Genomic DNA, 15,206 nt, shown 5'->3' with positions numbered 1-15,206 from the left:
TTAAAATATCCGCTTGAAAAAATAGTGGGAATTATGCGATAACAGATTTTTTTCTATCGATAATAGCTTGTGTCATCGCAATAGAATTTACCACCCCTAAATTACTGGCTCCCCACCCCAAAAAGAAAACAACCAAGCCTGAAAAATGCGACGCCGCGAACTCCAGACCATCCAGCTGAAGCTGTCCGATCTCAAGGAGTACGAGCAGGCCAAGATGGAGCGTCTGAGGAGTCGCCAGCAATTGCTGACTCCCCGCACGCCCACTCCACCCTCCGACAGCGAGGTGCTGCCGGTGACCTCCAGCAGCGTTCCTGCTGTTCTGCTGGCTAGCGGCGGCAAGGAACAAGACGAGGATGCCGCTAAGTCGGAGCCCACAACCAAGCCCAGTACATCCTCCACCTAGGATCAAGGGCCGCAGTGTAAGTTCACATACATACATATATTATCGTTTACATAGGATAATCGTCCGCATGGCTGTTGTTATTGTTCTGAAAACGCACCGTCTCGAAACCATCGACGAGAATTTCGCGATCCTCGGTTTGCTGCCGATCCCGAAGCCACTGTTCCCGCACGGGCACATATCGCCGAAGGCCGGGCAGTTTCCGCCAGCAGCGTCGCTTGTAGACAACCCAAATTAGTGTTGCACTGCACCCGCCTAGAAAACATATCAGAAATATGCTAATTCCGCGGGCGTGCGACGTTGTGGCCGGTACTTCAGAAATTTCGTCGGTCAGTTCCTTGGCCGCCCGACTGTGGGCCATCAGACGTTTTTCCTCTTCGCTGCACTGAGTTACGGAGATGTAGGCTGTCATCACATCTCCTGCCAAAGAATGAACCCGCACAGAGCACTCGGTGAAGGTGACATTTAGCTGCTCCAGGTAGACATTGCCGGCTTTTTCATGCTCCTGCCTCGTCACACACCCCACATGACTTTGGTTGTAGTTATTGCGGTAATGGATCACAAAGTTAGTCACCATGCCATTCGGATGCTGGGGCTTCTCGAAGCGTATGATGTACATTTGGGTTTCAGGAATGTGGCACGCATGCAGATCGGTCAGCAGATCAGCACCCATTGTAAAGTTCGTGCGAGTGTAAAGCGTTGTGTGGCTGCTGCATCCCAAAACATTGCAAGCCTGCAGCTGAAGTCCATACAAACGATAGCGACTTAGTGACTTTAGTTCGTATTCCGTGGTGTTTCCCGCCAGCCGGAGCTGGGGTAGAGTGGCTTCCGTCACCGAAAGTTGCCGACACTGTTTTCGATCATCTAGAGTGCAGCGATACTGCTCACGCATTTCCACTATGAAGCGGAGGTCGTCTGCTTGCTCCGCCTTATGGTAACAGCAGTCGTCGTAGTCCTCGAACGAAAGCCACTGATCGCCGTCCATGTCCTGCAACATATACGACGGCTGGTGACAGTAGTTTCGCTGCTCTATATGCTCACGATCATCGGGCAGTTCGAAGACCGTAAGCAAATAGCTGTCGTGGTCTTCACTGGCCATCCGCACGGTCAGCGAGCTATCCGTCTTCTTGACCAGCTCCAAAAGCGGTGGCTTCGGTACATCCATCTGCGTTTGCACGTAGATCAGTTCGCTGCGCGTCTCCTGAGCCATTTCATCGCCGAAAGTTCGTAGCAGGCAGGCGTATCGCGTGTCCGGCTCAAGATTATCCAACTCATACAGAAAGTGGGTGCCATTCTCGATTAGTTCGTCGGGAAAAAGTAACCGACGCTTCCAGTGGATTCTTGTGCACACCGGCGCCTCCAGTTCGCTCTCCTCATGGTAAAGTACTCCCTGTGGCAAAGGTCGGTGGATCAATTCAAGCCTCTGGCTAGTTTGGGATTTCAGCCAGCTCAGCTTCACAGTCCGATGGGTGCGTTTCTAAAGAAAATAAAAAGAAAGAAAAGGAATGTGTTCAATCCCGTACGAAATTTTAATGATTTCTTGTTGTTGAAGCCAGCTTTTTGTAAAATACCTGTATAATCAGCTTCAGTTTAGAGGGACTGCACTGGACTTCTTGATCGTTGGTTTGCAGGGAGTCCAGAGCTCTGTCATGGGTTACACTATCCTGGAACTCCCGCATTCGCCGGTTGCACAGTCTATTGTTGCGATGCATAAACATGCCGCCCTCCAAGAACTCTAGTTGCCGGGAAGGTTTCCACAGCTCGGCCAGCTGCTTGTTGTCGTAGATTATAAAGGAGTAGTGACGATTCTCCAGGGGATCACCGTAAATACGCTCCAAGTTGCTTAGGAAATTCAAGCTGCGTAGCTGTGAGGAGCTTTAAAAAAAATTAAAGTTCTTAAGTTGATTAGGGAAAAGAAATGAAAAACCTACCGAAAGACTTTGAGGTGCCCTCGAACCTCGCGAATGCTGGTCAGGCTCTGGAGCAGCTGTGTCTCGTTCACCTTGTTGCGAATGGTTATGACCAGGCTGCCATTGAAAATCTGGCAGCCACGCAACTTCTCGGCATCGGCCAAATTGTTAATGGTGAACGTATCCCCAGGAAGCTCCGGAGTGCAAAAGCTAACGCAAGCCTCTTCGGGACCACAGAGCACACACTCGGATTCGTTGTTAGTCTTGTAGCCACTGGGGCAAAAGGCCACGCACTCCGATCCGTAGATGACGGAGCCATGTTTTTTCACACACTCATCCTTGGTGTAGCATCGCTGGTAATGCTCCATGACGTACCTGCAAATCAGGCTATACAAAAAACCCGGGTATATCAAGAGTTGTTCACTTACTTTCCTTTCGGACAGCTTTTAACGCAGACACCGGCATCACTGAGTCCACGGCAAACAGTGCAGTTAGCAGCGGACTTACCCTTGCAACCGCCAAAACAATCCTCGTGACAAGAGTCAATGTTGCTAAAAGAATTGCACAAAAGTTTTAAATACTTTATTAAGAGTACCCCATCGTGCAACACTAAGTAAGAAATATAGTTAATAGATTCTTGTGAATTCTTAAAAGACCCAAATTAATATCTTGGTAAATAATATTTAAACTCACCTCTTGGGGTTCGCGACGTTCGCGTTGAGAGATCGCTGGCAGTAACGATTGGTCCAGCAGTGTGATGAAGCGCATCCCGTGCAAACGGGCGGGCTGCATTTTTTACCGGAGAGTAAGATGTGGTTCTCACCTTTACTGAGGGTCAGCAAATCCCAATCAACCCGGTCGAGATTGCACAGCTTCGCGCAATTGCCGATGTAGACTTGGCCGCGCTGTATGGCGATCAATTGCGGGAAGGCTAACTACAAGTCGTGGGGTTGAAAATGGTCTCGCATTAGTTCCAAAAACCTTGATTCTATTATATAACTAAATCTCAATCATTTGATTTGAATCAATTATTTCACTTACATTTTCGAGGTCGTGCATGTTGGTGACTCCGAGGGCGTAGTTAAGGAAAAGTCGGCGACCTCGGATTATGGCTAGATTCGGGAACATTTCCGTGATGTTGACCAGGCCGCGGACCTCTGTGAAGATCATGAACTCGGTGATCTCGGTGAGGCTTGGAAAGGAGTATTTCGAGAAGTTGCAGTGCTGATCGGCGGGAATCAGCGTGATTAAAACATATCCATTAACAACGGTGCAATTGTCCAGTAGGTGCATCTTGCTGCACTCGTTGCGGATATCAATGCTGGTGCACTCGTGCTCGACTTTTGGTTCGGCACAAGGAACATATAGCGCCAGCAACATGAGGCTGAATCCCAGCAACATGTTGCTGATTTGCATGTTGCTAAGGTGGGACTCTAAAACTGTTCTGAACTCTATTTCTCGTTTTCGCTTTTAAGCATATTTTGCCGGCAAAGATGTCGTCTCAACATATTGTTTCGCTTTTGCCGTACTTTAATTTTTTTGTTCCCGATCCGATTCGTTTTCACTTATATAGTAGCACTGCCAATTAGCGCGCTGGCTTTCTGGCCATCTGATTAGCCCCAATATTTATGACTTCAGAGCTTTTCACGATATCGGGGGCGAAAAATCGCACACGAAGGGCCTGCTTTTGTTTTACTTCTTTGCTAATTGTTTGGCTTCACTGTCTAGATCTTAAACGTAAACAAACACTTTATCACGAAGAAAAAAAAAACACATTACGCACGTTAAAAACATTTATCATCACTCGTATTTGTTTATTTTTTATTGGCATTAGGCGGGCATCGCACAGGGCAATCGTCCCCGCTTCAATTTTCGTCTCTTTTGGCACATATTCACTTAGCGGGGGTTGCCATACATATATTCACTTCATCTTCCGATCCAGAGAACGATGATTTGGCTACGTAATCTGAGGGCGAAATATCTAATTTCAAAACCCAAAATACCAAGGAACAGATCCCCTTAAAGTTGCTTAATGTATTCAGTCTAAATTCCAAAACAATGAAAAAAAATTAAATTAGGATTCAGAGAAGACATAGAAATTTATAAAAACATTCGAAAAATAAACAGTCGAAGACATAAAATTTAATGGAAATTCTTTTCAATTTTTCTGGATATTTTAAGTCAAAGCTATAATTATAAAAAAATGTATAACGTATTTTTTTTTGTAGTTTTATTTATTTTATCTGTTCCAGTGCTTTTTCAAGGGCACTAACTTATATATGTATTCCAAGTCAGTAAAACTTTATTAAATTATTCTTAAAATTTGTTTATTTCAGCGAATTTTATTTCTACCTCAATGGATGGAGCACCTACAATTTGCACAGACCATATTTTACAATTTAGGTTTAATTAACGTAAGCTGTTCGCGGAATTCGAATCGATCGTGGCAATTTACTACTATATATTAAGTGTATTTAATCGGGCACTATCATTAATTAGTGCCGAACAGCCAGACTGTTAAATATAAGCAAGAACTCAAAAAAATATTTCAAGATTTCATTATGGGGCGATTCCAGCTGGCCACACACACGGCGGCGGTATGCAATTAAAATATTTTGGACAATTCTCAAAGAACGTTTTCGCCCGGTGCAGATTCGAGATGCGAGAGAAGAGCAGAGAAGAACGCCGACGATGTTCACCCCGCGACGATCGATTGCCGACTGACCGTCTGGGGACCTCGTCCGTCTGTGGAGAGCAAACAAATTGATTTTCCATTTAGTGTCTTCTGCCTCCAGCCTCCGACCCTGGAATCTCGCCGATTGCCAGATACACTGCCTCCAAAAGGGGCCCTGTGTGTGGACCGTAAATTGATTAAGCGATCGTTTGATTTCTCCGGGAATGTGAACCAGTTAATTTGTCATCTGCCCGCCCAGCTTATGCAATCGCTTGCCATTGATAAGTGATCGGAATGCTATCCACTGGGAGTTTCTCTCGGTGCAGCCATTCGATTTGTATGGCTGCAACTCCTGACAAACCACCAGCTGATCCTAGTGGCTCATAAAAACAGCTGACTCCAATTAGCCACATGGCACCGGCATATCGGCCGCTTCTCTTTACACGCACATGGACAACTGGAAATCAAGTCAGGAGAATTCCCATGCAGAATCAAAAGCTATTAAGTTTAACGAGCCGGCATCGAGGAGTTCCAGAGAGCATAAATTGCACACAGAAAATAATGCAGTTTTGTTTAAATATTTGGGTAATAAAAAAAAGGTTGGACTGATTTGATATTTTTAAATACATATATCTTCTGGTTAATGTTTAAAATTATTTAACAGTCATTTGTAAATGGTTGGTCTGCAAATTATTTTTCTAGAGAGTCTTGACTTTGAAGTATGTATTACAATTGTATCCTCCATTAAATTAAAAGAACCCCTTTATAGTTTTGGAAAGCTGATCTCCAAGTTTATTGACAACAACTTCCGTCCATTTATTGAGAGATAAATAAGTTCCTCTCCATAATAAATCATGATAGAAAGGGTAAGTTTCTGAGAGTCGACTTGTTTTTTGGTTTTTCTCAGCGTCATCTTATTTGTATAAAAGATCATTTCATATTTTTCATGCCCCGGCGAGTGGTTCGTGTCAAAGTTCAATTAATTCAATTAAGTTATTGGGTGCGTGTATGCTCAGATCAAGATAACAGATCAATGGAAAGCGTAACAGACGGAAAATGTTTTCCAAATCGACTTTCGTCTTTTCTTTATATTCATTAAATTATAGATTTATTTATGTAGTGCATTTTTAGTTCACGTTAAGGTTAGTTGCTTATCTTAGGACATTTAGCCTATTCGGGAGGCGTATTGTCGTGTATCCACTCGGAAAAGTGGGCCACTGATGTGTAGACACTCGGAATGCGAAGGCCGCCGCAGTTATCAGATCCGAAGGACATAATGCCAATCTATGGAGGGGACTCATATTTAAAAGCTTCACAATAAACATGACTAACGAAACTAATTAATAAAATGTGTGAAAGCCAGGTTCCCTAAAATTGTAATTCATTGAGTATAATATAACCTGTATTACCTGTGAAAAGATGCCGTTCTCCTGTATGAAAAGCGGCGCTCCTCCGAATCCTTGACAGACGTCCTTGCCCTCGCCACCTGCGCACATCCACTGTCCCTCGATGGAATTCGGGGACTCCAGGGCGCCGGTGGATCCGTAGTTCCGTAAACATAGATCCCAACTGGTCAGCGGGACGTCCAGGTGCGACATCTCCGGCTGCCGGACACTCGACGTGGACATCTTGCCCCAACCGGCGATCGTCGCCCGTTTCCCCACCACCAAGTTGGCGCGTGTCTTCTGCAGGCAGATGGGTTGTGTGGCCACTGGCGGAGCGAGAGTGGAAAAGGGTTGGCCGCCATTAATCTTGTCTTCGACTTGTGATCGCTACCTGCCCGAATCTGCAACATTGTTGCCTGGCCCAAAGGGGCTTACCCAAAAAAAATTCCAAAGGGGGTTTCAAGCACCACAAATAAAATGCTTGTGCTACCACAGGAAACTTGTTTTGTGAACTAATTTGCAAAACTTGATTCTTACTTAGCGAAAAGCTTAACAACCTTTCAACTTCTAAACAATTTTACAATTTATCACAAAGAATGAAAAAATATTTTAATATGTATACAAGTATTTGGTCAAATAAAAAGTCTCAATTCATTCTTTTTAAGTAGTACTGTACTAAGCAATAATAAAAAGAGAACCCCATGCTATAATAGCTTTGGCTATAGCAACCTTGACCTCTTCCATCAAGTCTTTTCTAAGTAAATGTATTTTTAACTCATTTGTTTATACTACCTATTCCCCTATAAATTGTTAGAAATGCGAAAGGAAATGCAAATTTGTTTTTGCAAAATAAATAAACCCCACTCGTAGACGCCCCTGTCTGACCCTTTGATTTATCTCGAGCCGCAGTATTTTATTGGGCATTATAAAGCAATAAGGATGAACGCAAACAAGTTGGACAGCCACCTGGGCAACGCCCCATTTTGGGTTGCCAAATAATGTGCTGTTTACGAACTGGCCAAATTGCAATTAACCAATCGATTGCCTCACCGATCGGCCGTTCGGTGTCTGGTAATGACCCGCATTTGTCATTCTGGACGGGAGAGTGGGTTCTGTAACAAGGTTTTACGCTTTCAGATTTAATTTCAGCCCTCATTCTGAGGAAGGAGTCATCAAAGTCACGTCCAAATTGATTTCAGTCCTCGGGTTCGGTAACCAACAATTTGCGGGTATCGTAAACAAAAGTTCTCAAGCCCTCAAGTGGATTACAGAAGTTGAATGAAATTTTTTGTTTTTTGTTTTGGTTGCAATAAGGAAATGTGATTTGGAACTCAAAAAAGATCAAACTGTGGCAATAAATCATGCCAGCGTTTTATTCCAAAGTTCGCAGCCATTGAACTGAGGCCAAAGGTTCAAAATCAATGTGACACTCAGTGGACTTAACTCATTAGCTGGTACAGTAAACACGCCCAATTAAGTGACATGTGGGGGGCTCCCAACCTCGAATTAACCACATGACATTTCTGAACTTGGAGCGTGTGGAAGTGGAGTGAGTGGTGAAGTGGAGTGGTGGAGTGGAGTGAATGGAAAGATGACAGAACAAAACGATTTTTAATTAACGGCGACACCGCCAAGCGTAACCACCTATTCCACTCCGATATAGTGGAGTACCTCCCACATTTCCCGCCCAGAACTCACCCGAATAGTTTAGCGGCGTTTTGAGCACCAGCAGGGCAATATCGTGGTGGTACTGGCCCTGTTTGTAGTCGGGATGCACGATCACATGGCTGATGGCGTGATTGACGGATCGCGGGGCACAGAAGCCGGTGTTGGCGCAGTCCGGATCACTCGACGTGTCGTATTCGCCCACTCGCACCGATGACCTGCAAGAAGTCCGGGGGAGAAAGTCGATTGGATGGCCCGATATGATGCACTGCACCCAGTGACCCACTTACAGTCGGTGGCCATCGGCCTTGGCCAGCGCACAGTGGGCCGCCGTTAGGATGACCCGCCGGGCAATGACAGCCCCGGCACAGGGGTATGCAAAAGCTCCAGTATTTACATCTGCAATATAATATTATCAGTTTTACTTTACAACATTTACAGGAGATCTTTCTAATATAAAGAAAATCTAAATTGTTTTTCCTTAGTCATCAATTGAATTTAGATTTATAATTTGTCTAATATTTCTGTAACTCTAAGGTTAGAAACAAAAGTTCCTTTTACAAGAATATGTTGATATTTTGGAAATCAAATTAAGTAAACCATGTATGTGAACTATTATTTTGATCCTTGATTTTATGAATAATTTAAGGATAAAAGTTCCACAATTTGTTGTTAAAAAAAAAAAACGAACAAGGTGTTTAATAAATCACAATCTAAAAAAGTAAAACATGCTCACGTTTGAAACCGATGCGTGCGACGAATGGATAGGATCCCAGGCCCTTGTAAAAGTGTCCCTGGACCAGGGACTTTCCGCAGACCTGGTTCTTCTCCAGCGGACTGCTCGGACAGCAGACGTAGGGGAGCTCCTCGCTGGTTCCGCCGCAGTAGAGCGACTTGTCGCCGTAGTAGCAACTCCGGGCCACCTCGTAAATCAGGGCGGTGCAATCGTGAAGGGGAGTACACTCCGTGCCCACGGAGCAGCCAGTTTGTCCGGCGGAGTGGCCAATATCGTAATAGGAGCGAGCTGCCACCGAGTGTCCGGAAGTTTCATTGCTCCGTATTCCATTATTTTTATCCGGATTTCCATAGCTCAGAGGAACCAATAGTTTTTCTAAAATAAGTTTTAGTTGAGTTGATTTTAAGCCGTACAATAATTTAAAATAATTTTTCAGATTTCGCATTTCCGTATTATTGAATTAGACACTTGATACTATATGATAATATATCTCCATAATCATTAGGATAACTATTTTCCATATTTCTTTTATTTGTTAAACTTTATCCTTTGGAGTACATTTAAAAACATCACTTTTAAACTCGTATCCTACCGAATTCTCCCGATTCCGTTCGACCGATTGCCAAAAGTTGTAAAACTAGGCATAATATTAGAAATGATTGCATTGTTGAAATCACTTTATTTAGTTGTTTGCACTTCCTTTTATGTAATAAAATATACTGATGAGAGCTGAGAACTTTCGGTTTCCGTTAATTCGAACCGTGCAGGTGAACAATACTTTGTCAACTAAACGACACGATCCCGAAACGATCTGGCCAAATGAAAATGAAAATATACGTATCCACACAAGCAGATAAGTATACCACACACATGCCCACTCTATATACTGTATTACTACTGGTCTGGCTGGGTCTGCGGTTATTAACTGATTTTTATGACAGTTTGGTCTCGATTCGCGACCATTTCCAGGTTGTAATTTACCCATTTGTTTGCCAGATACATATTTCTATGGCCTTTGATGGCAGAACATGCGGATCTGTCCGTCCATTGCAAGCGATCTCATGAATCCCTCCACAGTTGCATTTTACTTTTTTTTCGTTTCTGGCCATTATTACTGGTTGGTCATTTTGGTAAAAGTGAGTTTAGGGTCGATGGGTTAGGCTAAAACGGCTTTGTGATGCGCTACACGTGATGTGGCTCCTATTTTGGTAAACCTAGCTTAAAAACTTCAGAAATGTATTCCAGTTTTCTTACATCTTAATGGTAGCTAATAAAATATTAAAGAATTGTGATGAAAAAGGTATACATTCGATCATATAAAAATATTTGTTTCAAAATACTTAAAACAAATTTATTGTAAACTGTAAAATAATTAAATAAGTTGGCGAACTGTATTATAACATTGTTAAACAGATCAATTGTAGCGATCACCTAATTCTTGTTGGCCTACACTTTCCCCTGTTTGGTGATGTGTGTTATTATTTAAGTGAGATTAGCTGAGTTTTTCATATTCTATTTTTTTTTTTTGTTGTGGGCAATAATAAAATATGTTGAATGAGATCATTTAGTTTTGATAAGCTTGCGGCATTTCACTGGACAAACGGCCAGCTGGTTCCAGTTTTTTAAGCAGGAAAACAACCGCGACAAACGCACATTAAATTGCTTAATATGAAATCGTATGTTGCCAGTACCACTGGCCCCCAAATTGTTTTGTAATTTTATGCTGAATTTTCTTTTTTTACTGTTTAACATTTAATGGTCGGTTTTTACTTTCGTTACGTTTAACGCCACTTGGCAGACATTTAGCCAAAAAGATAATTTCACTTTTATGAGAATATTTCGAGTTCGTTGCGATGAAGTTAGTGTTGCGACTCCATCCTGTCGATACGACTTTAGTTGGATTCCAGGCTGGTATCGCTGGTTCCGTCGCCAGATGATTCCGAGTCCACGGAGACCGAGACTGAATGCAGTAGGGAGTTTTCCAGTTCGGGCAGTGGGTAATTGGGCAGAACCTGGCGGAATACATCGTAGCGATCCCGCAACTGGACATCCACATCCTCCGGTCGAAGTTGCTGTTCCTGGAGGGATTGCAGCAGGGAAAATAGGTGCACACGGTTTGCAATGCGGCATTCTGGAAGAAGACTTCTCTCCTTAAGTTCATTGAAACACATCTTGTGAAAATAATTTATTTTATAGCTTAAAATTTGGAAAAGGAGCTTCGTTTCAGCTTGAAAGTTGATAGAAGAATGATGTTTTGCTTTAGAAAACAAACACATAGCATATACGAGTACAGTAAAAAAGATAAAAATGGGCATATAATTCTTATAAAGCTATTAAACCTCTTGTAATGTTTTTTCATCTAAGTTAAAGATCAAATAACCATGAAAAGTATAGGTGAAGAAAATTTGTATTTTACCATTTTCCACAATAAATTTGAAATAACAATATATTGACCTGTACTGAAATACTTTGTAAGAAAATGTAATTGCCATAATTATAGTGATCAATTTACATCGGTTATTGCGTAATTTACCTGATAAACTGTTAACCCATTAAATACCCAACAAAAGAATACTTTTCAATAAAAACGGAAGCAATCTCATTCGCATAAATACAAATGTGTGATATTTATGTGTAGTGAACATTGCACATACAAAAATATAAGTTGTGTGCAAAAACTAAGCTTTGCCATCCGAATCAGCGTTATACGGCTCTTATAGCCATTTTAATGTGGCAATTAACGTGTTTAAACTGTCAGCAAATTGCTGAAATATTAATGGCCAACACACATAGGGAATTACCCCTTATACCGTATATAGCAACAAAAAGTTTAATTGTTTGGGGTCACAAGTTGAATCAAAAAAGTGTGACGTTACATTATAACATAATATAGCTTTTATTAAATGAAAAAATGAATGTTTAAATTTTTACAATATGTAAGATTTTGTTAGTTAGCTGTTCTTTTTTTTTTTTGGTATATAAGAAAAAGAGTAATAGCCCCGATAGGCTTGAGTTAATGTCAACAGCAGAACAACGATAAAGACTCCGAATAGCTTCATTTTCTTCTAATCATGGCTTCTATGCATCGAACTGGCCTTTTATACCTGTACTTTATGCAATTATAGCGGTTAATTAATTTGATATGCGCATTATTTAACCTTTAATAAAAAAAAGGAAGAAACTAATTTTTTGCAAATTTCGAAAATTTTAATCAGTCAAAAATAAAAAAACAACTTATGACCCTGTTGATTATGCAATTAAAATACCTCTAAACGTATGCCACTTCAAAATCGGAATAATAAGGAGGAATCATAAAAGTTGTTTTATAAAAAAATTTTTAAAAAACATTTCGCTGAAATTATCACACCCTCTGCAAGGGTAATTAAAGAACTTTTTTAAAATGTAGTATAATATAATGTTTTGGATAAGGTACATTAGTTATGGTGAATTAGTTCCGATATCCAGTTGTGTTTTTTTAACTCTGCAATTTGACACCGGCAAAGTCCTTTGTGTTGCGAGATAAGTTCGGCAAACTGGGAAACAATAGGATCCCGACCACAAGAAGCTACTGACGTCACCACATCCTGATCGTCCACAAAATAAGCCACGAACTGCAAATCATCCAGATTTCCGTCGACTATAACATCTTTGTAGGATCCATATCCTGCGCATCGAAAGGCCTTACCAAAAATCACTGTATAGAAAAAGGGTATAGCCTCCAGTTTTGCAATACGATCACACATGTTCAAGGCAGCAATGTGTCCATGGTATTGTGCCAAGCCATAGTGACTTATATTCACACGATCTTCAATTCCACCTAAAACATGAGCGTTGGCTATATCACCTCCCACATAAACATTTCGTACATTTGTCTGCAGAAAGTCATTAACATCCACAGAACCATTGGGATTAATCTTTACACCAGATTGTTTGAGAAACTCTGTATTGCAAAGGCAACCTGTACCCAGAATAAGCAGATCGCATGGTATTATTGACTTATCTAGGAGCTCTACTTCCCTTACTTCATTGTATAGGTTTCCCAAAACCTTTACGATTCCACTATTCATTCGCAGCTTAACATTGTTTTCTTTCAGAAGTTCTAAAATACGGTTTCCTATCAAATCCCCAAGAGTAGTTTTAAATGGAACATTTTGACGGGATACTAGAGTAACGCTTCCCGCCTTGGAAACCAAATTGGCAGCAGCCTCCACTGCCATAAAACTTGAACCCAGACACACCACTTGGGTCGTTTTACTCACCATTTTGAGGATGCTCCTGGCATCATCAATATTTCGAATAGTTTTTACATTATCCAAACTTACGCCAGGTATATCTGGCCTTTTAGCTGAATAACCAGTAGCTATATAGATCTTGTCATATCTTAAACTTTTGCCATTACTGCAGTAAAGGATGCTGCGAAATGTATCCAGCTTTTCAGCGGAAACTCCCAAGATCACCTCTATATCGTTGTCCTTGTAAAATTGTTCGTTCCTAAGGCACAGCTGATTGTTCTTATTTTTTGAGGAGTTCATAATCTCTATTCGATCGTAGGGCAGGTGTTTTTCCCGGCAAACCAGAATTAATCGACCAGTGAAACTCTCCTGCCGCAAAGATTCCACACAAACAGCTGCTGAAGGACCACCACCTACCACTACAAAGCATCGATTATCCTTAAAACTTCGCCTCGCCATCTTTTTGATCCTAAAGTTCTTTTGCAAATCAGATCGCCTAACTTGCACCAAAACTTTACCTTTGGCATCTACATTGACTTGATGACAAGGCAGTGAATCAAGACCTGGAAAGTTTTCGATGTCTCCAGTTTCAAGATTGAAGCAAGCTCCGTGCCAAGGACATCGCACTCGATTTCTGGAAAGGACACCTTTAGACAACGGAGCTCCACGATGTGGACAATGGGCTCCAACCGCTCGAAGGATATTGTTTTGATTGACTAACAGGATACTGGTATTCTCGTTGAGTTCCACATGTCTCATCTCATTATCCTGCAAGTCTGACTTATAGCATACTGCCACTGGATCGGTATATTCATATTTATAAGAATTGGGAAACATATTTATACTTAAAAATGTTAAAAACAAGTAATTGACAATAAAAGTATAGGAAAACATATCACTAAAAAATGTTGCCCCAATAAATGTTAAACAACTTTTTTAAAAAAGGTTGCGCTTTGAAGCAATTATTAAAAAGAAAATGAAGTTCATATTTAGCTAAATCCTACCTTGCTTAACTAATTAAATAAAACATTCTGAATAACAATTTTTGTTGTCTTTTATTCTTATGTGTCAAATAGTAATTTATTTCATCGCATTCGTTTTATCATTTTACGTAGTTGCTTTTCTTTTACTGACATTTCTATTTGGTTGAAATATTTTTTGGTTTTTGTATTGGTTTTGTTTTTTTTTTTCTCGTTAGATATAAATACGACATCACGTTTTCGTAATTGATATTTCTCCTATGCAATTTTGTTGTATTCCTATATAAAGCAATAAATAACTTGTTGATTTTTTTTCGTTTTTTGGTTTTTTGGGGGGCAGGGCCTAAGCGAATTTTGTGCTCGCAATGCCCCGCATTTGTTGACGCTATACAGACTTAATTAATTTAAAATTCAGTTTTAGTTTCCATTCACTATACACAAATATACAATATTTACAATAAAATATCAGGGTTACGAATGTAAATGATAGAGCGAAGTAATCGTTCAAGAACAGATGTAATCATAACGCTTTAGTAACATTCAAGCCGTGTTTGGTGTACATATCTCAAGCTAAGCCCACCGTTGGCAAACCGAATTGAAATCAACGATTTTGAGCAAATTGTGTTGGTTGTTGTTGTTGTTTTGTTCTCCACAAAATTAAGAAGACTTAGAGTGCATAAACAATAGAGTGTGGATGTTGGGAGTGAAAAGCCCACGACAGCGTTGCCATATTACTCATGGACTTAAGCTTTTATGTTGCTACTGTAGATGTTGCAGCCCTTGATGTTGCTGATAGTTTCGCAACATGTTGCTGATCATGTTGCTACCGTTGCTGTTGTTGCTATTACTCATGTTGCTGTTGCTGTCGATGTAGCAACATCTGTTATTGCTGCTGCTGCTACTGCTGGCGTGAGCTTTCAATATGGCGTCGCTGCTAAAGCTGCGACGAATGTTGCTGATGTTGCTGCTGGGCAGCGACCAACAGCAGGCTGCGCGACTGCATCTCGAAATAACGCAAAAGCAGATTTGAGTATCAGTAATGTACGCCGGGCGCCGAAGGATTTGGGGCGGAATTAACGCTCACGCTGCCACTTCCACCGCCACTGTTGCTATTGTTGTTGTTGTTGTTATTGTTGCTGCTGCTGTTGTTCGCACTGTTGTTGTTGTTATTATTGGCGCTGGTGTTGTTGGTGCTGCCCGAATCGCCCAGCCAGGAGTCAGGAC

At 41.3% G+C, this 15,206-nt stretch overlaps 6 protein-coding genes across 6 annotated transcripts in view; 1 reads left to right on the top strand and 5 right to left on the bottom strand.

Moving 5' to 3' along the window:
• The first annotated feature begins 11 nt into the window (after positions 1-11).
• LOC108101202 lies at positions 12-4,856 on the top strand. Its single transcript, XM_017205448.2, has 2 exons — positions 12-419; positions 4,647-4,856. Exon 1 carries the CDS (start codon positions 146-148, stop codon positions 401-403), a length of 258 nt encoding a protein of 85 aa, XP_017060937.1. The 5' UTR covers positions 12-145; the 3' UTR covers positions 404-419; positions 4,647-4,856.
• Positions 421-4,276, bottom strand: LOC108101200 (insulin-like peptide receptor). Its single transcript, XM_017205445.2, has 6 exons — positions 3,352-4,276; positions 3,004-3,245; positions 2,739-2,861; positions 2,332-2,685; positions 1,972-2,275; positions 421-1,877 (listed from the first exon to the last, which is right to left on the bottom strand). Exons 1-6 carry the CDS (start codon positions 3,724-3,726, stop codon positions 450-452), a joined length of 2,826 nt encoding a protein of 941 aa, XP_017060934.1. The 5' UTR covers positions 3,727-4,276; the 3' UTR covers positions 421-449.
• Positions 4,857-5,827: 971 nt separating the features above from the next.
• On the bottom strand, positions 5,828-9,608 carry LOC108101159 (chymotrypsin-like protease CTRL-1). The gene is made up of 6 exons (XM_017205382.2): positions 9,363-9,608; positions 8,771-9,145; positions 8,325-8,433; positions 8,068-8,252; positions 6,394-6,695; positions 5,828-6,268 (listed from the first exon to the last, which is right to left on the bottom strand). The coding sequence occupies exons 1-6, from the start codon at positions 9,433-9,435 to the stop codon at positions 6,155-6,157; spliced, it is 1,158 nt and encodes a 385-aa protein (XP_017060871.1). The 5' UTR covers positions 9,436-9,608; the 3' UTR covers positions 5,828-6,154.
• An 890-nt stretch (positions 9,609-10,498) lies between these two features.
• Positions 10,499-11,002, bottom strand: LOC108101162. The gene has a single exon (XM_017205384.2). It carries the CDS (start codon positions 10,939-10,941, stop codon positions 10,663-10,665), a length of 279 nt encoding a protein of 92 aa, XP_017060873.2. The 5' UTR covers positions 10,942-11,002; the 3' UTR covers positions 10,499-10,662.
• Positions 11,003-12,204: 1,202 nt separating this feature from the next.
• Positions 12,205-13,846, bottom strand: LOC108101151 (apoptosis-inducing factor 3). The gene has a single exon (XM_017205374.2). It carries the CDS (start codon positions 13,837-13,839, stop codon positions 12,205-12,207), a length of 1,635 nt encoding a protein of 544 aa, XP_017060863.2. The 5' UTR covers positions 13,840-13,846.
• Positions 13,847-14,038: 192 nt separating this feature from the next.
• The window catches only part of LOC108101236 (LIM/homeobox protein Lhx3), a 28,340-nt gene continuing 27,172 nt past the window's right edge, over positions 14,039-15,206 (bottom strand). The window contains 1 exon segment of the mRNA XM_017205487.2: positions 14,039-15,206. Coding sequence (XP_017060976.2) covers positions 14,917-15,206 — 290 coding nt within the window. The 3' untranslated portion in view covers positions 14,039-14,916.

This window comes from Drosophila ficusphila, unplaced genomic scaffold (genome assembly GCF_018152265.1).
Source record: "Drosophila ficusphila isolate 14025-0441.05 unplaced genomic scaffold, ASM1815226v1 contig_127, whole genome shotgun sequence".
In the NCBI taxonomy this organism is placed as follows: Eukaryota; Metazoa; Arthropoda; class Insecta; order Diptera; family Drosophilidae; genus Drosophila; species Drosophila ficusphila.
This window is presented reverse-complemented; position numbering and strand designations above follow the sequence as displayed.